This window comes from Ursus americanus, chromosome 12 (assembly GCF_024610735.1).
Source record: "Ursus americanus isolate L20-20 chromosome 12, mUrsAme1.1.p, whole genome shotgun sequence".
In the NCBI taxonomy this organism is placed as follows: domain Eukaryota; kingdom Metazoa; phylum Chordata; class Mammalia; order Carnivora; family Ursidae; genus Ursus; species Ursus americanus.
Window position 1 is genome coordinate 59,010,927 of NC_142138.1, and position 26,294 is coordinate 59,037,220.

Sequence of the window (26,294 nt, forward strand, 5' to 3'; positions counted from 1 at the left end):
GAAAGCACAAGCAGGGGGAGGTGCAGAGGGAGAGGGATAAGCAGATTCTTTTTTTTTTTTTAAGATTTTATTTATTTATTTGACAGCGAGAGAGGGAACATAAGCAAGGGGAGTGTGAGAGGGAGAAGCAGGCTTCCCACGGAGCAGGGAGCCTGATGTGGGGCTCAATCCCAGGATGCTGAGATCATGACCCGAGCTGAAATCAAGAGTGTGTCACACAACTGATTGGGCCACCCAGGCACCCCCCAACTGCTATTTCTTAACTGTATAATCTTGGGCTAAATATGTAGCCTCTTTGAGCCTCTGTTTTCTCATCTACTAATGGGGAAATAGCAGTAACTATCTAGCAGGATTGTTATTAGATGTTACTATTAATAAACTGAAGCTGAGAGATTGAAATTTGCTCAGTACCACAGAGCTAATAGGGATAAAGCTGGGATTGAAACTCAGAACTTTGGGTTCTAAACCTGGGGCTCCCTTTACTAACCAAACCATTTCAGCCAGTGTCGCTTGGATTGTGCCTTGGGGTTTACCCTTACGACATCCTTACACAAGGAAAGTCCAGCTTCTGAGACACAGAAGTCTGAAAATGGCATCCCAATCCACCAGGAAACTAGAGATGTTCTGGAAGGCAGCTGAAGGGAGGGTGGGGAGAAGGCCAAGTGGCTTAAGAGACACTCCTGTCTCAGTCTTAGAAAATTTTTAAAAATAATTGTTCTTGGGTTCTACTCCAGTGTCCATCTACCAACGGGGGGGGGGGGTGTGCAGGCATACTTATTCTGGAACAGATCCGCACGTAATTCTGAGATGCCCCCTCGACTGAGAAGCACTAACTTTTTCTTGGCAGAAATCAACCCCGAAATCACCCCAGAACCTGCCAGGGCTCACTGGTGAGTGCCTGGACCAGCTTGGTCTTTGACTTCTCCTGTGTTTCATAGAAACAAGCTTACATATTTGGGTGGGTCATGGGAGTAGGTGTCTAAAAAGCCACAGGGGAAGGATTGCATCTCTAAGGCTAAAGAGAGCAGGCCCAGCCTCACTTCCTCCCTCTCGTCAACTGAGCTTCCTGTTGTCACAGTGTGAACACATTTATTTTCCCTTCACTTCTCCTTTTACACAAATAGCCCCGGACATCCGTGTTACCAGCCTCGTTGTGACCACCTCAAGGATAATCACCGATCCTGCCTAAAGGACTGAGGAAGAGTGCCTGCGAAAGGTAAGCTTGGTGACATTTTAATCTGGCTTGACCAGACCTGAACCATGTTATGTGGGATAGGGTTTCTAGGATTGTCCGTACACCTCTTCAGTAAGCCTAAAATCTCCTGCAACTTCCATTTCACAAATATTTAGTGCAGGAAATTAAAAAGATCAGAGATGCTGGCACCTCTCAAAAGACAAGCAGGCCATAAAGACTTTTCGCTAACCAGGTTCCCATTTTCTGATACCTCTTTGGGTCAGGGCATTCATGGGCTTACATGCTTCCGAACTTGAATTTCTGTATGTAGTCATTTCCGGTGCCTGGAGCCTTCTGTGGGACATGACGCTGGGGAGATTTCATACATGCTCAGGTCTCTTAAAAGATTAATCTTGTGATTTTAGAGTGAGGAGGGAACCGACGGCCAGAGCCCTTTAGAATGGCAGCTGGGAGACGGCAGTTCTTAATTCGACCAATTTTCATGACTCTCACTGCGATTCCTCAAAGCCACTAAATAGAAGGACAGCTACAAATGACAATACGTAGCTCAGAGTCAGGAACACAGGGCATGCTCACTGCCTGTATATCAAGAGGTAAAAGCTGGACACCCCTACGAGTTGCTTTGATTGATTGTTTTCAAACAGCAGGAAGAACGTTGTGGTCCTCAGGGTTCTGCCGAATAAACTTGTCCTTGGTGTACAAAACGTAACTATTGATAAATATAATACGACATGCACCAACCAACAACATTTGATATTGTAATGATTTCTAATTCATGCCCTGTAACGAGTGCCTGCGGTCTCAGGGACTCAGAAACTCAAAGTCAAGCTTTGGTCCTGGCTTTCTGTGATCACCGTAGTCATGACTGGAGGTGAGGAGACCACAGGAAACACTCAATCAGAGCTTTCTCCTTCTAAGACCTGCAGGAATCTCCACTGATTATGCCCTAGGGGAAGAGGAAAACCCTCAAGGACCATTACTTACCAACCTAACAATGAGGAATGGCAAGGCCACCAAGGGCTCTTGATTCCCAAAGCACCTCAGGGGCCACTGAGCCATGAATTTAAAAATAAAGACCAGATTTTTTATTTTATTTTTTTTAAGATTTTAAAAAAGATTTTATGTATTTATTTATTTGAGAGAGAGAGTGTGTGGGTGGGGCAGGGCGGGGGGGGGGGGGTTGGGGGTGGGAGAAGGAGGGAGGGGTGGAGGAGCAGAGGGAGAGAATCTTAAGCAGGCACTGTGCACAGAGCCTGAGGCAGGGCTTGATCCCACAACTGCGAGATCATGACCTGAGCTGAAACCAAGAGTTAGAAGTTTAACCAACTGGGCCACCCAGGCGCAAGATCTTAGTTTTAAGTAATCTCTACGCCCAATGTGGAGTTCGAACTTACAACCTCGACATCAAGAGTCGCGGGCTCTACCGACTGAGCCAGCCAGGCGCCCCAAGACCAGACTTTTTAATGACTTCATTTAATAATCTTATATTAAGCGCCTCCTGGGGCCAGGCACCGTGCTTTGGAAGATTCTGGTGGGGAGACAAAAATAGCATGGTAGAGATTTGTCCTGAAAATAGTCCTGCCCTTAAGACATACCGGTGCCCAGGAAGAGAACTGAGCAAACGCAGTCCTAGCGGCTGGCTAAACAAAGAAGTTTTGCTTTCTCAATCTCCACCGGATTCTGCACTGTTTTGAAATTGCGGTTGGTTTGGAACAGAGACTGAACTGAAGCTTGATTTCCTGTGTTATTTTCTGTGTGGGCCAAATTAAGAGCACTCGGCTTTTAAATGAAAGGATCGGGCGCCTTTATGCCCACAGGGAATGATTCAAAGCCCACGCCTCCCTCCCCCCCCCCACAGCTGCCGAAGCCACTTCACCCTTGATAATTGACCGGCACAAACGGGCAAGGTCAAACTCCACTGGTCTTTGGTTTCTGGAGTCCTCAGGTTGACCTCTGACCACCCAGAGGGCTTCAGACTGCCCATCTGAAGCCTCTTCCCCTTTTTCAGTCCCACCCCACAGCTTACGAAGGGCGAGGCATGGTGCTAAATCCCGGGCACACGGGAATAACTGACACACTTATCAACCTCAAAGTGTTTGTGGATTCTGGCGTGGGGTATAGACACAGCACACCGACACAGCACAAAGCACAATGTGATCTTTTCTCTACTGGGGGAAGAGCGTGCACACAACGTGGGAGGAGTGTAGGAAGGAGCAGGCCTCGGAGGGGAGGTGACCGCTTGGGTTCATTTTCAGAGAAGTACGGGTTTGCTTTGGAGACTGGGGGTAACAGCGTTCCAGATGGAGCACAACACGTGCACACTCCAAGGGTGTGACCCGCCCCCCGGACGCATTTGAGATGAGAGTAAGCAAGGGAGCAGGAGCACAGGAAGTGGAAATCTCTCTCCTACTGGGTTCTAGAACCCAGCCCCTGAAAGTGAGAGGGGAGAGTCAACAACCCCGGCAGGTCCGAGGTCTAGACCGGGCCGTGGCTGTGCCTGAGACATCAGACTTGATGCGCTGTGGCTTGAAATGAGCGTGAAGGGGCAGGTCTCTTACTCCTTAATCTTGATTTCCCCCTAGTTAGGGCAAAGTTTGGGGCTCTTTGCGAGGTTATGGCCACTGCCTCTCAGCTTCTGTTCCAGGAAACGCTGTGTTGATTTAGTTACAGTGGTTTGGTTTGTGTTCCTACGTTAGTCCTCCCCCAGTACTTCCTGTACCGAGTGAGCGCCTAGTGTGTGCAGATCTCCCTGGGCCTGCAGACTGGGTGCCTGCCGCAGCAGGCTTGGGGGCCCAGCTGTCACTGCAGGGACAGAGCACCGAAGCAGAGGGTCAGAGAGACGAGACCACTACACAGAGTGGGCCTCCGGGGATGGAGGCTGGGCCAGTGGAGGCAAGGACTGCTACTGGAGGGTGAGTGTGGGGAGCTGTTGGGGCGCAGGCTTTGAGAGGAAGGAAGCCCTTTCCAAGGCCATTGGGGGGCGCTCCCAGAGTGGAGGCCATGGATCTCTGTGTTGGAATATAGAGCCAAGTCATCTTCATTCCCCAGGTCACCAGCACCCACAACCGCACCTTCCCAAACAGGAACCTCAGCACCTCACAGCTGTGGCCAAGAACTGTTGTAAAGGAAAAGGGGCCGCAAGGATACATTTCTATCGTCATTTAAAATAAGAGCCCTGTTGTCCAAGTGTTAGAATGTTGTTACTTAAATGCAATTCGGGATTACTTAGGTTCAAATACTGTGTTCAACTCGTAGTGAGAGCCCAGTAAATATTAGCTATTCTTAGAACATTCCAAACTGCTTATTTTCCAGGTCAGGTGAAACTTGTCTGCAGTCATAAAACTAGTTAAATAGTAATTCCTGATTCTCTGTGGAATGCTCTTCCCTCCCCATTACACACTATACTCCTTTTCTTATAAACTTCCTATTAAATAGACATCGGTAGACTGTGTTCTTTGTTTACATAAATTTCCAGTGCATTTTAACATAAACAAACATTAAAAAATACAATTTAATCATAAATCCAACTGACCTGAAGTTAATATGCTAGCCAATGAAATATTTGAAATATATTTAATTTGTCACACGTTAGTTTGCCGTCTTATATTTCAGAAGAACTAGATTGAGGAATGGGAGTGGGAAATTATTTTGATACCTCACCTCTTTTCAATTTGAACTCGTGGCTTAATACTCACTCTCTAACAGGAGCAAAATAGAGGCCTTAAAGAATTGTCCCGTGGTGTGTTCTTCTAAAAACAGCTCGTGGAATCTCAGTATCTATGCCATCAGGGGTCATGATGGAATGACTTAAAGATCAGAATTCCTTAGATCATCTACTCATATTCAACGTTCTCTCTGTCTCTCAATTCAGACTTACAGAAAACTTGCAAAACTAGTACCAAGAATTTCTGAACCCTCCCCTTCACCTAGATTTCCCAAATATTAACAGTGTATCACATTTTCTTTATCCTTCCTTGGCTTTCTCATTTGGGAGTAATTGTTGGCATGATATCCTTTCCCACAGAGTGCTTTACTGTGTATTTTTTTTAAGATTTTATTTATTTATTTGAGAGAGAGAGAGAGTGCAGAGCGAGAGTGAGAGAGACAGAGAGAAACAGAGAGAGCGTGAGGGGGGGAGGGGCACAGGGAGAGAGAGAAGCAGACTCCCTGCTGAACAGACAGCCCTACCTGGGACTCGATCCCAGGACCCTGAGATCATGACCTGAGCTGAAGGCAGACGCTTAACCGACTGAGCCACCCAGGCGCCCCTGGACTGTGTATTTCCTATGAACACAAACGTTCTCTTACATACCACTTTATAATGATCAAAATCAGGAAATTGACACTGATACAATACTGTTATCAATTTATAGATTTTATTCCGATTCTATCAGTTGCCCATTGGTATCTTTATAGTGACTGGAAATCTCTAAACATACCTTGCTTTTAACCATCCTGTTTCTTTAGTCTCCTTCTACCTGGAACAGTTCCTGAGTCTTTCCTTGTGTTTCATGAGATTGAAATTCTTGAAGCGACAGGCAAGCTATTTTCTAGAACGTCTCTCTATCTGGCTTGTCTCATATTTCTTCATGCCTAGATTCAGGTTATTCAGACTTTTGATGGGAATACTTCAGAAGTGGCTTTTATTAGCCCACAGAGAGCCTCGCTCATGCTGGACATAGCTCGCCTGAACGAACCACAGATGGGTCTCCAGGACAGGCACCCTCCACGGCAACATTCTACATCTTTTTAGGGTAAGGAAAGAGAACCTCTAGGAAATGAGCTTCCAACATCATCTGGATTTGTCTTTCCTCATTTTTTCTCTCTTCTTTGTTTCTTTCTTCTTTCTCTCTTCTTCTACAAATCGCCAGTTTCTCTCCCTGATACCATCTTTGAAAAGGAAAAAGCTTTCATCAGATCACAATTTGGGGGAGGACTAAGCTGACAAACACATTCCTTTGACCAAGGGATGGAGAGATGAGAGGAAACTAATGCATAAACGTTGATGGTTTGGTTTGGTTTGCTTTTGGTATCACCTCTCTCCTTGTGATTGCTTATTACTCCCTCAGAGAGACATACCTGCATCACCCCCATTTCTCCTCAGCCTCTGCTCCAAGGGGTTCACTCTGAAAGACGGAAGGAGGCCTCCGAGGCGCATCACACTGCAGGGGGTGAGTCAGGCTGGGAAGCGAGAGGCATAAAATGGAACCTGGGGCAGCGGAAGGAAGGTGGGCTGCGAGCCTGGGGGACCTTGCCTCGTGCCCTGTGTTTGCTGTGCGTTAGCTGGGCGAACTTGTGCCCGTTACATGGGCTGCCTGAGCCTTGGATTTCCTGTTTGCAAAGCGGGGCTGTTGACACACCTACGTTAGCGGTTGATAGGAAGATTATAAATAAGATACGTTCATGAAGCATTCAGCATTTTGCAGGCTTCGGTGAACTCCATCATCTATTTAAATTTATTTTGCCCTTATTTGGGGGACTCTCATAGAGAACAGATTTTCATTCCTATTTAGAAACTCTTTTTTTTTTTAAAGATTTTATTTATTTATTCGACAGAGCTAGAGACAGCCAGCGAGAGAGGGAACACAAGCAGGGGGAGTGGGAGAGGAAGAAGCAGGCTCCCAGCGGAGGAGCCTGATGTGGGGCTCGATCCCATAACGCCGGGATCACGCCCTGAGCCGAAGGCAGACGCTTAACCGCTGTGCCACCCAGGCGCCCCTAGAAAAATCTTTTGTTAATCAAGGTCCCACCGTTCTTCACTGATGAACCAAAAACCTTCACAGGCTCTGTGAAGAAGGGGATAGGAAGCCAGTAGTCACCTGACTGAATACCTTGTTTTTCTATGTAAGTGGGCAAATAGATCCGTATATCGAGAAATGTCTGGAAAGCTGTACACCAAAAATGTCAATGATGGTTATCTCTGGGACATGAGAGTTCAGAAGATTTTATGCTTTCGACTTTGTACTTTCTCTATTGTTTGGATTTTTTTTTACAGAGGGTGCCCAAAACCTTTTTTTTTTTTTTTTTTTGGTATTTACCAAAAAATGAAACAAGCAAAAAATCATTAAAGGCCTTCTGGCCCCTAATGTATTTTACTCCTGAAAATCTAGCAGAAAGCCCAGGGTTGGCCATATGAATGGAGTGGTAGGGAAGCTCTAAACTGGATCTTTTAGACAGTGTTCCCTGAACCAGGCACTCTGATGCTGAGCCATCCAGGAAATGTTCTCATTTAACCCCTTGAACCACGTGTGAACTGCATGTGAATATCACCATTTTAAAGATGAGGAAATTGTGAAAGAGAGGTTACACGAGTTGCCCAAGCCCACATTTCTGGCATGTAGCACTGCCAGAATGCCAACTAGATCTGTCTGATTCCATTACTAGTGTTTATCAAACTGTATTCCGTAGAACACTGTGTTCTCTGAGCGGTTATAAGTAATCTTCAAAATAAGAATAAGTTTGCAGTGGGGCTCCTGGGTGGCTCAGTCATTAAGCATCTGCCTTTGGCTCAGGTCACAGTCCCAGGGTCCTGGGATCGAGCCCCACATCGGGCTCCCTGCTCAGCGGGAAGCCTGCTTCTCCCCCTGCTTGTCTTCCCTCTCTCGCTGTCTCTCTCTGTCAAATAAATAAATAAAATCTTAAAAAAACAAAGAATAAGTTTGCTGTAACAATCTACATTAGCATATATTGAGTTTCTCGGAAGTCATTCATCAAAAGAACTCTTTATTGCTTTTTCTTTTATATTTATTTAATCCTATTTACTTTCAAAATGATTTTACCACGGATTCCTTTCATTCCCAGGGTTTTGTTTGTTTGCTTGTTTCCGTTTGGGGAACACGAATTAACACCTCATAAATATAATAGTCTGCATAACACCAGACCTGTCTTGTCGTGGCTCCAAGATTGGATCACACGAGGCTGGGTGGAATCGATAGCTTCTTGAAGCTTCTGTCCCAAACTTAGCTACTTCTTGATTGAATTCAGGACTAGATATGATGGCCCTGCAAAAATGGGCCAAAAAAAAAAAAAAGGAGTGATTGAAGTAGAAATCCACACGACAGTTTACTAGCCCAGGATCTTTGCTTGGAGGGAACTGAAAAGTGAACTTCATCCCTGGCCACAGTTAACTGGAGTTTGGTCACAGGGGTTTCCTGGCAGCTGACGTCAGGGACTTTCTTCACCGAGCCATGAGTCATGCCGCAGAGTCTGACTGCAGAGGCGCTAGTTCTTTTTTCTTTTTAATTTGTTTTTATTATGATGATACGTTAGTCACCACACAGTACATCATTAGCTTTTGGGGTAGCGTTCCATGATTCATTGTGTCAGTTCTTCCAGACCGTTGGGTTGGAAGGGGCAGGAGCCCAAGAGCTGATGCGGCCACAATGAAGAAAGGAAGGGGAAACGGAATGTCATTCTGTCTGGGTTAATAAGAGAACTGGGGCCACGCACGTGGTAGAAGCAGTGACAATCTTCACCAAATGGGCTGCTTTCTCCTTCAACCAGTGGGAGTCTGAGCACATGGCAAATCAGGGAAGGAGAAAGAAGAGGTGCTTCTTCCCATCTGTGAGGGGAAAAATCAGTAGGGATAGTGCTTCATTCGTTAGTGTTCTGTGGACCATTTGATTACAGGGGCCTGAAGCAGCGATCACGGGTTCCCAGGATGTTGGGGTGGCGGTGACCCTAGGAGGCATCTGGCCCAATCTTCTGTGTAAGTTATCTGCCCACATCCAAAAGATTAGTCTATTGGAGGAATAAATCTCAAGCCCGGGGCTTCTGATGCTGCAGTGTCATGTTGGTTCCACCAAACCAGATTCTTTAATTGACAAAGGCTTACTGAACAGTCTTAGACTGTGTTAGATCTCAAGGATTCAAAGACGAATAAACTCCCACCCTCAAGGAATTCACATTCTAGAGAGGAAAGAGATATTATAAAACAAAGAGGCTAGTACAATAACCAAGATGTGTGGGTATTACGGGCACTCCTTGTGGGTTGGGTGCAGAGAAATAGATACAATCAGAGAGGCCTTCCTGGAAGAGTGACAGTGGCGTTGAGTGTCAGGATGAATAGTGGCTAACCAAACTAAAGGGTTAGAGGGAGAGAAAGCAGCAAATTCCAGCAAAGAACCCCATGAGCACAGGTAAAAAAGGAGGCACTGAGATAAGTAGTCAATGTCGATTGCTAGATTTTAAACAGCAGCATTATCAACGGTAGCCAAATAAGGAAAGAACCCATGTGTCCATCGGCTGATGACTGGATAAAGAAGATGTGGTATAGATGTACAATGGAATATTACTCAGCCATCAGAAAGATGAAATCTCTGGGGTGATGGGCACTAAGGAGGGCATGTGATGTGATGAGCACCTGGTGTTATTTGCAACTGATGAATAACTGAACTCTGCATCTAAAACGAATGTACTATATGTTGGCTAATTGAATTTAAATAAAAAATATATTTTAAAAAAAGAATGAAATCTTGCCATTTGCAACGACTTGGATAGAGCTAGAATGTATGATTTCACTCACATGGAATTTAAGAAATGAAACAGGTGAACATAGAGGAAGGAAGGAAAAAAAAGAGAGGGAGGCAAACCATAAGAGAGTCTTAACTACAGAGAGCAAACTGAAAGTTGATGGAGGGAAGGGGGGGTGGGGATGGGCTAGATGGGGGATGGGCATTAAGGAGGGCACTTGTGATGAGCCTTGAGTGTTGTGAGTGATGAATCACTAAATTCTACTCCTGAAAACAATATTACACTATATGTTAATTAACTAGAATTTAAATAAAAACTTGATGCAAACAAACAAAAATAATGATCGTTCTTCTCCCACCATAAATAAACAAATGAATAATTGAAAAAAAAAAGTGTTGACAAGGATGTGGAGAAAACGAAACCTGGTGCACTGTTGGTAGAAATATAAGTTGGTACAGCCCTTATGGAAAGCACTATAGAGGTACCTCAAAAAGTTCAAACTAGAACTACCATATGATCCAGGAATCCCACTTCTGGGTATATACTCAAGTGAATTGAAATCAGGATCTCGAAGAGATACCTGCATTCCCATTTTGCAGCATTATTCACAAAAGCCAAGATATGAAACCTCTCATCTCATAGATGAGAGAAACCATATGATAATAAATCTAAATGTTCATCAACACATGAATGAATAGAGAAAATGTGGTACATACAATGGAATATTATTTAACCTTAAAAAAGAAGGAATTCTTGACATTTGTGACATCACGGAGAGACCTGGAGGACTTTATGCTAAGTGAAATAAGCATGACAGAGAAAGACAAATACTGTATAGTGTCACTTATATGCGGGATATAAGATAGTCAAACTCATGGAAGCATAGGGTCAAATGGTGGTTGCTACCAGCGTGGGATAAAGGTAAATAGGGAGGTGACAGTCAAAGGGTACAAAGTTTCAGTTGCACAAAATAAATAAGTTCTGAAATCTACTATACAGCATAGTGACTATAGCTAACGATGCAGTATTGTACCTTCAAAATTTTCTAAGAGAGTAGATCTTCTATTAAATATTAATATCACAAAAAATAAAAATAACAAGAGTGGGGATGGGAGGAAACTTCCGGAAATTATGGATATGTCTATGGTTTTGATGGTTGTGATGGTTTCATGAGTGTACACTTATCCCAGACTCATCGAGTTGTATATGTTGGTATGAAAAGTATTTTTACATATCATTCATATCTAAAGGGCTTTTATAAATTAAATAAAAAATAAAATATCAGCCAGGGGATGTTGCCATCAATTTGGAGAGATGGACAGGGGCAAATTAGGAAGGACTTTTTGACATGCACATACACACATAAAACCATCACTACATCAAGGGGTGCCTGGGTGGCTCAGTCGGTTAAGCATCTGCCTTCGGCTCAGGTCATGATCCCAGTGTCCTGGGATCAAGCCCCACGTTGGGCTCCCTGCTCAGTGGAGAGCCTGCTTCTCCCTCTTCCTCTGCCTACCGCTCTGCCTACTTGTGCTCTCTATCTCTCTGTCAAATAAATAAATAAAATCTTTTAAAAAATCACCATATATTGTAATTTATCTAAAAGTGCTGTATTCCATAATTATTTTTAAACATCAGATGGTTTACATAACTAGAACATGATAGATGTCTCATACATTAAAAAAAATCACTACATTAAAATAACAAACATTCATCACTTCTAAAAGATTATTCATGGTCTTTTGCCTTTTCCTGACTGTCCCTATTCTCCTTTTATTTACCTAATTCCCGTACCACCACCACTTTCCTCTGCCTCTATCCCCAATAATTTTTTTATAATAATATTTTTTATTATATTATGTTAGTCACCATACAGTACATCCCTGGTTTTTGATGTCAGGTTCGATGATTCATTAGTTGCGTATAACACCCAGTGCACCATGCAATACGTGCCCTCCTTACTACCCATCACCGGCCTATCCCATTCCCCCACCCCCCTCCCCTCTGAAGCCCTCAGTTTGTTTCTCAGAGTCCATAGTCTCTCATGCTTCATTCCCCCTTCTGATTAGCCCCCCTTTCTTTATCCCTTTCTTCTCCTACCGATCTTCCTAGTTCTTATGTTCCATAGATGAGAGAAGCCATATGATAATTGTCTTTCTCTGCTTGACTTATTTCACTTATTAGCATTATCTCCTCCAGTGCTGTCCATGTTGCTTTTAATTTATATTTCCCTAATGATTAATGAAGTAGAGTACTTTTTCATGTACATATTTTCCATCCATGTATCTTCTTTGGTGAACTATGTGTTCAGATCTTTTGTCCATTTTTTTTCTTTTGTCCATTTTCACATTGGATTGTTTGCCTTCTGAATTTTGAGAGAATGCCCTCAAAGTCCACCTTGTTGTCACAAATGGTAGGATTTCCTTCTTTCTCATGGCTGAATAATACTTTTATATATTTATACCACATTTTTATAAGATTTTATTTATTTGTTAGAGAGAGAGCACAAGCAGGGGGAGCAGAGGCAGAGGGAGAAGCAGGCTCCCCACTGAGCAAGGAGCCCAATGCAGGACTCAATCCCAGGATCCCGGGAACACGACCAGAGCCAAAGGCAGATGCCCAACCAACCAAGCCACCCAAGCATTCCTAGACCACATTTTTTAATTTTTTAATTTTTATTTTTTTTAAGATTTTATTTATGTATTCAACAGATATAGAGACAGCCAGCGAGAGAGGGAACACAAGCAGGGGGAGTGGGAGAGGAAGAAGCAGGCTCATAGCGGAAGAGCCTGATGTGGGGCTCGATCCCATAACACCGGGATCACGCCCTGAGCTGAATGTGGGGGTGCAGATATCTCTTTGAGACCATGATTTCCTTTCCTTTGATATATACCCAGAAGTGGAATTGCTGGATTGTATAGTAGTTCTATTTTTAATTTTCTGAGAAACCTCCATGCTGTTTTTCATGGTGGCTGTAACCAAATTACAGTCCCATGAATGATTCACGAGGGCTGTCTTTCTCTATATCCTCTCACCAGTTGTTGTATCTTGTCTTTTTGATGATGATCTTGTAACAGATATGAGGTGATATCTCACTGCAGTTTTTTTTTAAAGATTTTATTTATTTATTCGATAGAGATAGAGATAGCCAGCGAGAGAGGGAACACAAGCAGGGGGAGTGGGAGAGGAAGAAGCAGGCTCACAGCGGAAGAGCCTGATGCGGGGCTCGATCCCACAACGCCGGGATCATGCCCTGAGCCGAAGGCAGACGCTTAACCACTGTGCCACCAGGCGCCCCTCTCACTGCAGTTTTGATTTGCATTTTCCATCTTGATGATTAGTAATGTCGAGCTGCTTTTTTTATACCTGCTGGCCACTTGTATGTCTTTTTTGGAAAAATGTCTATTCACTTCCTCTGGCCATTTGTAAATCAGATTTTTGTTTTTGTTTCTTGCTATTGAATTGTATGAGTTCTTTATATATTGTGAATATTAATCTCTTATCAGATATATGATGCAAATATTTTCTCCCACTAAGTAGGTTGCCTGTTCATTTTGTTGATGGTTTCCTTTGCTGTGCAGACCCACTCATTTATCTTTGCATTTTTTGCCTTTGTTTCTGGTGTCATATCCAAGAAATCTTTGCCAAGGCCAATGTCAAGGTTTCAAGTCTTACATTCAAGTCTATAATCCATTTTTTAATTCTTTATTTAAATTCAGTTAGGTAACATATAGTGCATTAGTTTCAGGTGTAGAATTTAGTCATTCATCAGCTGCATATAACACCCGGTGCTCATTACATCAAGTGCCCTCCCTAATTCCCATCCTGAATTATCCCATCCTCCCACTTACCTCCCCTCCAGGAACCCTCAGTTGGTTTCCTAGAGTTCAGCATCTCTTATGGTTTGCTTCCCTCTCTGTTTTTATCTTATTTTTCTTTCCCTTCACCTATGTTCATCTGTTTTGTTTCTTAAATTCCATATGAAAGTGAAACCATATGGTATTTATCTTTGACTGACTTATATCACCTAGCATAATATCCTCTAGTTCCATTCACATTGTTGCACACAGTAAGATTTCAGTCTTTTTGATGGCTGGGTAATATTCCATTATATATCTCCCACACCTTTATCCATTCATCTGTAGATGGACATTTGGGATCTTTCCATATTTTGGCTATTGTGGACATTGCTGCTATAAACATTGGGGTACATGTGCCCCTTTGAATCACTATTTTTGTATCAAGTCTATAATCCATTTTTATTTTATTTTTGTAACTGGTGTAAGGTAGTGGTCTTACTTCATTCATTTGTTTGCAGCTGACCCGTTTTCCCAACACCATTTATTGAAGAGACTGTCTTTTCCCCATTGTATGTTCTTGGCTTCTTCGCTATAAATAAATTAACTGTATATGCATGGATTTATTTATTTTTTATTACCATAGCTTTGTAATATAATATAATTTGAAATCAGGAAGTGTAGTTTTGTTTTTCTTCCTTTGGCTATTCAGGGTCCTCTGTGGTTCCACATAAATTTTAAGATTGTTTCTTCTGTATCTGTGAAAAATGCCACTGAAATGTTTATAGGTATTGCATTCAATCTGTGGATCACTTTGGGTAGTGTAGACATTTTAACAATATTATTTCTTCCAATCCAGGAACACGGACTATCTTTCCATTTATTTGTGTCTTCTTAACATTTCTTTCATCAATGTCTTGTTTTCAGTGTCTAGATCTTTTACCACTTTGGTTAAACTTATTCCTAAGCATTTTCTTCTTATTCATGCAATTTTAAATGGGACTGTTTTCTACTTTTTCTGATAATTCATTACTAAATGTTCTTTGACCCAATTGGGACATACCTGGAGACCTTAGACCATTTCATTTACTTGCTATTAATACGGTTAGAGTTGAGCATATTTGTTTTCTCTTTGTCCCATCTTCCTGTTTGTTTTCTATTTTCCCCATCTGTTCTCGGTTTTTGTCTTAGTCTGCGCAGGTTGCTATAACACAATACGACAGACTGGGTAATTTACAAACCACAGAAATCTATCTCTCCCAGTTCTGGAGACTGGAAGTCCAAGATCAGGGTGCTAACATGGTCAGGTGAGGCCACCCTTTTGGGCTGCATACTTTTTGTTGTGCCCTCACAAGATGGAAGGAGCAGGAAGCTTTCTGGGGTCTCTTTTATAAGACCTCGAATCTCATTTAGGAGGGTTCCACCCTCATGACCTAATTGCCTCCCAAAGGCCCTACCTCCTTACACCATCACGGGCATTAGGATTCCAACATATAAATGTTGTGAAGACACAAACATTCAGACCATAGCAGTTTCTTTTTACTCTTTTTTTTTCAGACTTCTTTCAAATAATCCAGTATTTTAAAAAAAAAATTATCTCCTTTGTTGGCTTTTTTTATGATAATTTTTTATTATGTTATGTTAGTCACCATACAGTACATCCCCGGTTTCCGATGTAAGGCTCGATGATTCATTACTTGCGTGTAACACCCAGTGCACCATGCAATACGTGCCCTCCTTACTACCCATCACCGGCCTATCCCATTCCCCCACCCCCCTCCCCTCTGAAGCCCTCAGTTTGTTTCCCAGAGTCCACAGTCTCTCATGGTTCATTCCCCCTTCTGTTTACTCCCCCTCCATTCTTTCCTTCCTTCTCCTACCGATCTTCCTATTTCTTATGTTCCATAAATGAGTGAAACCATATGATAATTGTCTTTCTCTGCTTGACTTATGTCACTTAGCATAATCTCCTCCAGTCCCGTCCATGTTGCTGCAAATGTTGTATAATCGTTCTTTCTGATGGCTGAGTAATATTCCATTGCTGGCTTATTTTTTAAAGGTTTTATTTACTTATCCTTTGCTGACTTATTAATTATAATTTTTCGTTTTGCTATTTTGGAGGCCACCTTATGGTTTATACTGTACATCTTTAATTCATCACAGTCTATCTTCAAGTAGCATTATCACACCACATAATAGAACCTTAGAGTATCCTTCCATTCCTCCCTTCCCAGAGAGTTCCTTTAAGACTAAATAATCATGGGTTCCATTTACTGAGTATGGTCATATATCAGTCTCTGTTGTAAGATCATTTAATCTTCACATCCACTGTAGGAGGTGTAAGTATTACCCCCATTTTACATAGGAATAAATTGTGACTAGAAATGTTAAATAAGTTTCCAAATCTCACATAGCTGTTTAGTGGCATGTGTGAGAGTTGAATTCAAGTGTGGCCTCAAAGCCTATGTAGTAAATCATCGTACTTTTTTTTTAACCTCCTAAGTATATACGAACACACTTATAGTCAATTTTATTCTAACTCAGCTAACCTATTGATGACGAATTAAGAATAATCCCGAGTGTCAAAACAAGAAGGAGAAAGGGAACGAGAAGGACAAAATAGGGAAAAGGAAAGTAATATGAGATAAATATATATATTTGGTCTTTTCAACAGAGATTATTCTATTGGGGAACACAAATAGCTCATCAGGCTTATCAACAGCCTAGATGACCTATCCCTTGAGACCATCTGGTTTCTGGATACCTTTCTTTTTTTTAAGATTTATTTATTTATTTATTTATTTATTTATTTATTTGACAGAGAGAGAGAGGCAGCAAGAGTGCAAATACAAGCAGGGGGAGTGGGAGAGGGAGAAGCAGGCCTCCCGCTGAGCAGGGAGCCCTACGCGGGGCTCAATCCCAGGACCCCAGGATCATGACCTGAGCCGAAAGCAGATGCTTAACGACTGAGCCACCCAGGCGCTCCTGATTTCTGGATACCTTGATACTGTTAAGAGGGTACAGGCAATGGATTGGACAAGCAATCTGTATACTAAAAAAGGCATAGTTCTAATGGGAAAAAAACCCAATAAAATGAAATTCTGCTTGATATAGCCGTCTTATGTGTGGTTTTAAAATATAAGTTACTCTATAGAACCCAATCATGTCTGAGAGAAAACTCAGAATGGTGTTTCCAGATCGCTGGAACTGAGGACAAGGCCTTGCACATTAATGTTCTTGCTGAGAAAATGAAATTATATATTTTTTAAACCAAGCTCCCATTGCTATCTTTTTTCATTTCTCCATTGGATATTTGATAGCTCGTTTTATCTCTTCTGTAAGATTGACATCTCCGGAAAGATAGCTGCTGCGTAGTCACAGTTATATCTCCCACAATATCTAGAGCAAAAGACATCTTAAATGTTTCTTCAGTAAAAGAATGAATCATACATAGGTGTGTTCCCCCATTTTCATGTGGAGTGGTTTATAGACCAAATGTAGTATTTACATGCATCTCAGGCATTTAAGGAACTGGCTGATCAAGTCGCTGAGGTCCGCAGCTGATTAATTCCTGACCCCTGGGCTGCCTTCTTGAGTAAATACCCAAGTACTAGTCTCTGAGCATCGGTCTAGTGTGTGTTACTGGGACTCTCCTCCAAGAGCAGCCCTATTGCTTTTCTTTACAGTGCTTAATTCAGTGAGAAGAATTCTTGGCTTGCTGAATTGGAGCAAAAGTGAGTGTCCAAGATAACCAATTGGTACCTGAGTTCAGAGTCTGGGAAAACATGGAGTTTGAGGAAACTTCCCAGAGGAGGGTCACAGCTCAAACCCAAAGTGATGCTGGAGATATTGAACCCTGAGCATTTATGCCGTCTGTGCACTGGTGCCACCGTACAGAGCCAGGTGACTTACTTCCTCTTTTTTTTCCTTTGACTTTTTAGGGTAAGAATATCCCAGCATGGGCATGAGTGGCTTGAAATTGCTGAAGTACGTTCTGTTTTTCTTCAACTTGCTCTTTTGGGTAAGTGTGCCTCTTCTGACCATGAGGAGCCCATCTCCTCCCAGCTACACTCTATTTCTCTCTCCTCTGCAGAAGAGCCTGGTATGGAGAGCAACCCATGCATGTCTGAATGGCATGCCCAGCTTACAACAAGGGAATAATAATTTCCCCTCTTCCCATCCTGCCATTGTATAAGTCTGTAAAATTGAAAAGTACCAGTGCAGTTATCTTTTTTTTATTATGTTCAGTTAGCCACCATATAGTACCTCATTAATTTTTGATGTAGTGTTCAATGATTCAATAGTTGCGTGTAACACCCAGTGCTCATCACAACACGTGCCCTCCTTAATACCCATCATCCGGCTACCCCATCTCCCCACACCCCTCCCCTCTGAAACCCTTAGTTTGTTTCCCGGAGTCCAGAGTCTCTCATGGTTTGTCTCCCTCTCTGATTCCCCCCCTTCAGTTTTCCCTCCCTTCCCCTCTGGTCTTCCATGCTCTTCCTTATGTTCCACGTATGAGTGAAACTATATGATAATTGTCTTTCTCTGCTTGGCTTATTTCACTTATAATCCCCTCCAGTTCCATCCATGTTGATGCAAATGTTGGGTAATCATCCTTTCTGATGGCTGAGTAATATTCCGCTGTATATATGACCACATCTTCTCTATCCAGCGCAGCTATCTATAGGCATGCTATTTCTCTCTCTGAGGATTTCAGGCTACTATTGCTCACTGCTGACATCTATGGGTGAGAAACCTGAGACTCCACATTCTGTGTATAAATAACACTTTCTTGGTCCCTCCTCCCCCTAATCCCTTGATGAATTGAAAGGAATGTCTACTTTTCTGGGAAGGTTTCACAGTATGAAATTTAGCTATCGAATTTCAAATACAGAATCACTTTGCACTCATACGCTCATGGAAGATTCTTAAAAGTTTGGCTTCTCTAGTGTTCTGCCTAGCAAGATAAACTGCTCAACCAGGGCATCCCCTCTACATGGTGTGGTTTCCAAAGGGAAGACCATGTGTAAGATGTTGTGGGAACAAGGAGTAGCGGATCTGAAGCATGAAGATACTATATTACTCACAATGAGCTTCTCCTGGTATCTGATACGGGTAGGACGAAGCAGGAGTGGGACATCACAGGAGGAGAGTAGGATCACCTCTTTTCTAGGTGCATGGGGAAAGCTGGGTAAAGAGGTTGTTCATGAGAGTCTTGCTAGAGCCAATGGAAAGATGTGATTTTTTTTTTGATTCATTGGTGGCAAAACTTCTTCATTTTAAAAAATTTTTTATGTTCATTTAGCCAGCATGTAGTACATCATAAGTTTTTGATGTAGTGTTCAATGATTCATTAGTTTTGTATAACACCCAGTGCTTATCACAACACGTGCCTCCTTAATACCCATCACCCGGTTACCCCATCCCCCCACCCCAATCTCAAATGAGAATGTGAGCAGATATTCAAGAGTGCTGTGGGATTCTTTCTTTCAGTTCTGTGGCTGCGTCATTTTGGGCTTTGGGATCTATCTCTTGATCCACAACAACTTCAGCCTACTCCCCTCCCTCACATTGGGCAATGTGCTTATCATCGTGGGCTCCATTATCATGGTGGTGGCCTTCCTGGGCTGCATGGGCTCCATCAAGGAGAACAAGTGTCTGCTTATGTCGGTGAGTCTCTTGCAGTAGACGGGGTACCCTAAGTAGAGCGACATGATGCCTTAAGCCCCAGGCAAGATGTTCCCTGGTGGCTAACCTATGGGCACAGGGAAATCATAAGAACATAGGACTGGCACTTCAGGCCAGCCAGATCTGTCCAGACCAATAGTATTATGTTTCTGACTGGGGTCCCAGGGATAGGTGGAAGAAGACATTGCTATCCTCCTTGGGATTCATTGTACAGTGTTAATAATGACCTTTGTCATAATTTCCCTTCATGGCATGTTATCTCTTCATGTCTGGTTGGAATCATGTGTCATCCATCTGCCTAAATGCTTTTCACATTAGTATGTATTTTTAGGATCTGAGTCAGAGTCACTAACTGATGGAAAATCTAGTCTCTAGATTCTTCTGAGTACCGTGACCCTCCTAAAATGGCAGAAGATGCTTCTCTACCTCAAATCTGCACAAGATACATGTTGTGCTTCCCATGATGTGATGACCTGACCTAAGCGAGGACCTAGGTGGCAGCCACTGTGATCTCACATGAGAGATGCTAGAGCTTCTCCGTTGTTCCCTGTCAGTTGAGTGTCCTGAAGAGCACCTTTAGGCTTGGGTTTTATCTGTAAGCTCTATGATCTCTAAGTGCACCCAGAACAGGGCTTGATATAACAGTGCCACTCCATCCATAGTAAGGGTTCCCAGTCACCTTGGTTCTTCCTTAAGTCATTTGGTTAATCTTCTTTCCCTTATGGATCAACTCTTCAACTGGAGCCAAGACGTGGAATAAAAAAAGTTCCTGTTCTCTGTTCCCAGATTAATGGCAAAAGGTGGGAGATGATAGAGGGAAAATGTTAAACAGGTTGAAGCAGTCAAAATTCATGTCGGGATAAAAAGATGAAGGAGATTAAGAGGAAATGTGTTTTCTGCTGTGTGTGATTAGCATAAAGGGAGTAAGCGTCTACAGTTGGAGATAAATAAGGGTTAGGACCGTGATTAGAATACCTCTTCTCCCCATCTGTACAGGGCTCAACTTCCACCATCACCTGTCCCAGACCCCAAACTAGCCCTGATCTTGCAGAAAGGACAGGCCCCAAACTCTAAAGACACATAGTTTCTGCTCTTTTGCTCAACTGTTTCAAAAAGCTCATGCCAAAATTGCTTCACTGAGTCAACAAATAATATTGCATACTCATTATGAGCATGGAGCTGTATAGGCACATGAGAAGGGGAGAAGTTAGAAGACAGCTGATCCACCCTCTAGGGACTTGAAGTCTAGTTGTAGAAAAACAGCACATAGACCTCACTAAACAAGACGCTTATGAAGGTCTGAGCAAGCAGGACTAGGAACTTCTGTCCATGGGTGGAGACACACCTAGATGCTCCCAGGGTGGAGAGGGAGTGAGGGAAGAACTAGGATCAGTGCTATGAGCATGTCTCTGCTTTGCCTCAGTTCTTTATCCTGCTGCTGATTATCCTCCTTGCTGAGGTGACCATGGCCATCCTGCTCTTTGTGTATGAACAGAAGGTAAGCGATAAAGAGCAACTCATTGTTGTGTTTCTGACCGTAGAGAAGAAGTCCTGTAATAGAGTTAGAGGCAAAGTGGAAGAACGGAAGAAAGACAGTAATTGTAAATGGGGAGGGTAAAAATTTCATGAAAGATTGCAATTTAATCATGCTTTGAAAGATGAAGGGGAAGAGCAGTAAAAACAAGTTTATCTTCCTCCTACTTCCTTTTCTCCATGTATTTGGCAGTAGAAAATGTCTGTCTCCATGCCCAAGAGAGCCCATGGTTTGATTGTCTTCCACTGAAACACCAGAGTTCTGGAAGGACAAAAGACTACTATGTACTTCTTCCTAGAATGCTATCTCAGTCTCGGCACTTCTCCCTGTAAATAAACTCCCTCTCCTCGCTTCCTTAGCTCTGAGGAGATCATTTGGGAGGGAGGAGAAATGGAACCACCAGCCATTATTAGAAATTGCTTGTCCTTGAACTCACTTGCTTTTTGTAATGTCTTCTCTGCTGGAATATGCCCCTCCCAGTTGAATAGTTATGTGTCTAAGAGCCTGACTGACAGCATCCAGCGATACCACTCGGACAACAGCACCAAGGCAGCATGGGATTCCATCCAGTCGTTTGTGAGTACAGACGGAATCCTCCTCAGCTCAGCCCAGACTTAATTTTCCAACCTCAGTGCCTAGAGGCTAAAGGGACTTCCTTTCCGAAGGGTCCAGAATCTAGGGTCTGCAGCCCCTAGGTCCAAAATAATGTTTAACAGTCACAAACAGGGATCAGTCTGATTGGTACAAAGTTCTCTACATTCTCTCATCCTTCGCGTTCTCAGGTAGGCTCATTGTCTAAGCCCTACTAAGATCTAAGGAGGACCCAAATGTCAGACTGAATCCCCTGTGTGCTTCATTTTTCATCTGTAAAATGTAAATAAGTTAAACATGCCCTTTCTACTTCAAGGAGTCTTATGTGAATGAAATGGTATAATGGATTTGAAAATATTTTGTTCTAAGGAGCCATAGTGGTTAAACCAATTCTGTATTTTCCACTAGAGTCAGATATGAAGGGCCCACCTTTTCTCCAAGTTCCAGTTTTCCTTCTGTTGACTTTCTAACCATTATGTTTTTTGGGGGGGGGGTTGGCTTTTAGCTGCAATGTTGTGGTGTAAATGGCACGAGTGATTGGGCCGGTCACCCACCAGCATCTTGCCCCTCAGATCCACAAGTTCAGGTAATTTTTTGGCAACTTTTCTGTTATTAGCCCCTTTGGTTAAACTTTCAATTATCTTAGAAACTCCAGTCATACAGGTCTTAGTCCTCCCAACCAGAAGCAAGGAACCTTGGATAGAATAGAAGCCAGGGAGAAAACCCAAGTAACTAGACAAATTAGACAAAAGTTGTCCAGACAACTAAAGAAAAGGAAGAAAAAAAAAAGAAACAAGCTCATTAGTCTAGAGATGCCATCACAAATCTTGCTACCCTAAACTATTACATTAGAGGGGAAAAGTTTATGTGATAGTGGCCTAGGATTATATCTACATTTTTCTTGAGCAAGAGGTAGGTCTTATGGTTGAAAGTGAAAATTGTAAAGTTGAGGTAGAAAACTTCCCCCTCTTCCTGTTTCTCTGCTCTTCTTCCTTGGAAATGTCAACATCCAGCCCCTTGGTGAAATGAATCATAAGTAAAGGAGTCTGGAGTTGAGGGAGAGAGAGTTGGTAGAACTGTTCAAACAGCCTGCCCACTTAATTCAGACCTCCAGCCTAGGCCCAGAGAAGAAGCCAAGATTGTATCCCAACGAGATTAAGTTCCTAAATTCTGTTACCTGGTGTTATTCACCTTGGGATTGTTTGAAAATCTCCAGAAATGTTGAGGTCTATGAAGAAAGAATGAGACAGTCATCAACTAGCCCTTCCCTGGAGCTTGGTAGGGCCATGATAGATTCAGGTTTCAGCAGAAGCTGAAATGCAACGAATCCTAGAATTGCATAGGCTATCTCCCCATTTATTTGTCCCAAGTCAGCAGTGGATGTTTAAAGAACGTAAGGACATCTATTGGTGAAATGCCTCTCGGGAGCTAGTTTAACTGTGTGTAGAAATCTAGGATTTCCACAGTAGGTGCCACTGCGATGACAACGCCACCAGAAAAGTCTGTAGTCTAATATTCTCTACTTTATGCCTGTTTCTTCATCCGTAGAAAGAAAACAAAGTGGCCTAAGTCTCTTGGCATAAGGCAAAATATAAACTATCTTCTGAAATTAGCTTCCTGATAAAGTTGAATAATGTAGCGGTATCCTTTGTACTTGTAATTTTTTCTAGGGTTGCTATGCGAAAGCAAAACTGTGGTTTCACTCCAACTTCCTGCACATTGGAATCATCACTATCTGTGTATGCGTGATCCAGGTAAGACCTTAATCATGGAACTATTGTGAAGATTAAAGTAGGTAAGTCGGGTAACGTTTTAGAACAGTACCAGGTACATGCTCAATAAATACGTATTTCCTCAGTCATGTGGGGAATGATGTCATTACCAATTTAAAGCATACAGAAAATATGGTGCAAGATCTATCTGGTCAACTTATCCCTAAGAAATATGAGTGCTTTATAATCAAATTAAAAGTCATCAAGCAGACCCCGACTTCAGTCATTCACTCAGCTGGTATGGAAAAGCTTGTGATGGGTAAACAATCTATGTGAAAAATTGGCCTTGTGTGCCAAGCAGGAGCTGATGATAAAAATCATCCATTTCCTCCTTGTTTCTCTGCTTAGCATGATAAGTCAGGGGCGAATTGCCGATAGTTCTGTGTTCTTTTTTATTGTGTGACATTTCTACTATTTTTATACCCAAGTATTTTGGGTATGTCACAGAATAGCTCAGATTTAATCAAGAAGCTCGGAGTGAAATCATTTTTCTCTGCTTAGAAACTAAGGAGTTTCAGGGCACAGGGAGAGAGACTCATTGCACAAAGTGTTGACTCGTGCAGTGCTTGACTATACAAGTGACTTCTTAAGGAGACAAAAATGTCCCAACACTCTATCCTCTACTGTTTTGACACCATCACCCCCACTACCATTCTAAAGCTAAAGGAGAGAATAGAGAAGGAATTGGAAGTAATGGCAGGAAGGGTGGTTCCAGTGTGATGGATACTTTCTTTTTCTCTGGGGCTAATCCCAGGGGTGTGGGAGAGATGGCTCCGACTATTAAGACCTCACATTTTCTCAACTCTTTTCTCAGGTGTTGGGGATGTCCTTTGCGCTGACCTTGAACTGCCAGATTGATAAAACCAGCCAGGCCCTAGGGCTGTGACATGATACTGCCTTGTGCTGGAGAGGCTTATTTCATCTCTGGAAACCCAAAATCAGTTATTCACATGAAGCCCTAAATGATCACCTGTTGGCCTGGTGTCTTTGTCCCCCTCTCATCTTTTCCCTGTTTTGGTCCCTGTATCATAGAACCAGAAAGGAGGGTATTAGCCAGGCATTTCCCATCTCAGGCACCAGAACAAGAATTCACCCACTCGTGGGGCAGCTATGCCCTTCAAGGTGGTGACACTAATACCTGAGCATTTTTTGGACATGAGAAGCCAAGAGAAACTGCAGCACTAATGGTTCAAGATCAAAGGATGGGCCTGGGACTTACATTTTTGTATCTTCTTATTGTCAAATAAGGCTCTAGCCTCTAAAGCATGCCCAGTCCACTCTCCAAAGCCAAGCAAAAGACAAGCTGAAGGGAGCTCTGAGGCCAGACTCATTGGATCATTGTCACAACCCTCTGCTTCCTTTTGGCTGGGCCTGGGCCCTGGAATGACAGAGTACTTTTTCTCCAAAGGGTAAGGTTTCTTGCAACTTCCTTATTTAAGGGTCTTATTGATTCATTCTGTCCTTCCAGAAGAAACTGTCCAGTGTTTCATATCCTGACTTCAGCCAATCTCTTAGCCTTTGAGTTACATAGCTATGGAAGAATTCAACAGGACCAGTATCTCTGGTGGTTTAGCTGATAATCACATTCGTAAGAGTTCTGGTGTTATTTTTCTATCAAATAAGGTTTTGTTAATGTACTATTTTATCTCTTCAATAAATAAAATAGCTTATGATCTCAATCATTACATTCTCATTCCTATATTTCAAATATATTTTCTGTGACTCAGACTGATTGCCCTGCCAGCAAGCCAGGTATATTAGTTATCCATTGTTGCATAACAAATTATCCCAAAACTTAATGGCTGAAAACATACATGTATTATCTCACATTTTTTGTGAGCGATGAATCTGGGAGCAGCTGAGCTGCGTGATTCTGGATCATAGTCTCTCATATGACTACAGCGTGTCAGCTAGGGCTGCATTTATCTGAAGGCTCAACCGGAAAAGGATCTACTTTCAAGATCTTCCATGCGCCTCTCAGTGGGCCTCAGTTCTTCGCCACATGCAACTTTCCACAAGGTTGCCTTATGACCTTACAGTTGGTTTCCCCCATTACAAAACATCCAAGAGAGAACATGAAATACAGTACCCCAAACAAGCCATAATTCTTTTATAACCCAACTCAGAAGTGCCATCACATCAATCCTGCCATATTATATCCCTTAGAAATGAGTCAAAAAGTTCAGTCCACACCCAAGGGCATAAGGTTACACTGGGTGTGAATACCAGGGAGCGGAAATCGCTGGGGGCCATCTTCGAGGTTGCCAACCACATGTCTTTTGGGCCAAGAAAAGCTTAATTGGATTGTTTATAAGCTAAATTAAATGATCTAATAACCATATGTAATAAATCATAAAATCAGAACATATCTAATACAGAACCAAATGTAGAGAAGGCAGAGAAAAGGAGAGAAGAATTGGGTTTTGTTCCTGAAGCTTTGTGTAGGATTTCCCACCTCCCTTTAAGGAAAATTGGTCAGTTTAGAGGTAGCTATAGGGGAACATTTGATACTATGCTTCTCTTCAGATAAAAGTCAGATTCCTTATTATGTCGACCAGGACTTACATGATATGTCCTACTCTTTTTTTTTTTTTACTGTATCTAGATTTTTTTTCTTTTAATTAATTTGCATTCTTTATTAAAGTAATACATATGGATAGTTAAAATAAAAAATGAAAATTCAAATAGTTCTAAAAAAGGCTTATAATGAAAGCAGGAGTCTTTTAACCAATTCCTTCCCATGTGCCCGCACCCCAGGGCTAATGCAATCCATTTCCCCGATGCAGTCCCTTTCCGTGGGCTTAGCTGTTAAGTGTGATACTTACGGATGCCTTTCTCCATATTTTAAAATAATTCATTTGCAAGTTATTGATTTATCCATTTTAGACATCATCTATGATTTACTTTATAGTGTAGTTGATTTAGCTTTGTGTTTTACTTTATTTTTTATTTTTTTATTTTTATTTTTTTATTTTTTATTTTTTTTATTAATGATTTTTTATTATATTATGTTAGTCACCATACAGTACATCCCCAGTTTCCAATGTAAAGCTCGATGATTCATTAGTTGCATATAACACCCAGTGCACCATGCAACACGTGCCCTCCTTACTACCCATCACCGGTCTATCCCATTCCCCCACCCCCCTCCCCTCTGAGGCCCTCAGTTTGTTTCTCATAGTCCACAGTCTCTCATGTTTCATTCCCCCTTCTGATTACTCCCCCTTTCTTTATCCCTTTCT

The 26,294-nt window shown here is 42.3% G+C and overlaps 1 protein-coding gene across 3 annotated transcripts; it reads left to right on the forward strand.

The window, feature by feature from the left end:
• The first annotated feature begins 1,063 nt into the window (after window positions 1-1,063).
• CD53 (CD53 molecule) lies at window positions 1,064-24,731 on the forward strand. Of its 3 annotated transcripts, XM_087866163.1 has the most exons (9): window positions 1,095-1,216; window positions 5,793-5,949; window positions 17,406-17,485; window positions 18,961-19,137; window positions 20,579-20,653; window positions 21,170-21,265; window positions 21,786-21,866; window positions 22,951-23,034; window positions 23,867-24,731. In XM_087866163.1, exons 3-9 carry the CDS (start codon window positions 17,423-17,425, stop codon window positions 23,936-23,938), a joined length of 648 nt encoding a protein of 215 aa, XP_087722289.1. In that variant the 5' UTR covers window positions 1,095-1,216; window positions 5,793-5,949; window positions 17,406-17,422; the 3' UTR covers window positions 23,939-24,731. The 3 variants fall into 3 exon arrangements, with proteins under 3 accessions (XP_045657490.2, XP_087722289.1, XP_045657491.2); XM_045801534.2 differs by lacking the exon at window positions 5,793-5,949 and having other exon boundaries at window positions 1,064-1,216; XM_045801535.2 differs by lacking the exons at window positions 1,095-1,216; window positions 5,793-5,949 and adding an exon at window positions 3,952-4,107.
• The last annotated feature ends 1,563 nt before the right edge of the window (window positions 24,732-26,294 follow it).

Excerpts from the sequence above, each read along its gene's own strand:
- CD53 (XM_045801534.2), top strand. The coding sequence starts at position 17,423 with ATGGGCATGAGTGGCTTGAAATTGCTGAAGTACGTTCTGTTTTTCTTC. Across the intron at positions 17,486-18,960 it reads TCTTCAACTTGCTCTTTTGG|TTCTGTGGCTGCGTCATTTT; the intron begins GTAAGTGTGCCT and ends TCTTTCTTTCAG. Across the intron at positions 21,867-22,950 it reads CCTCAGATCCACAAGTTCAG|GGTTGCTATGCGAAAGCAAA; the intron begins GTAATTTTTTGG and ends AATTTTTTCTAG.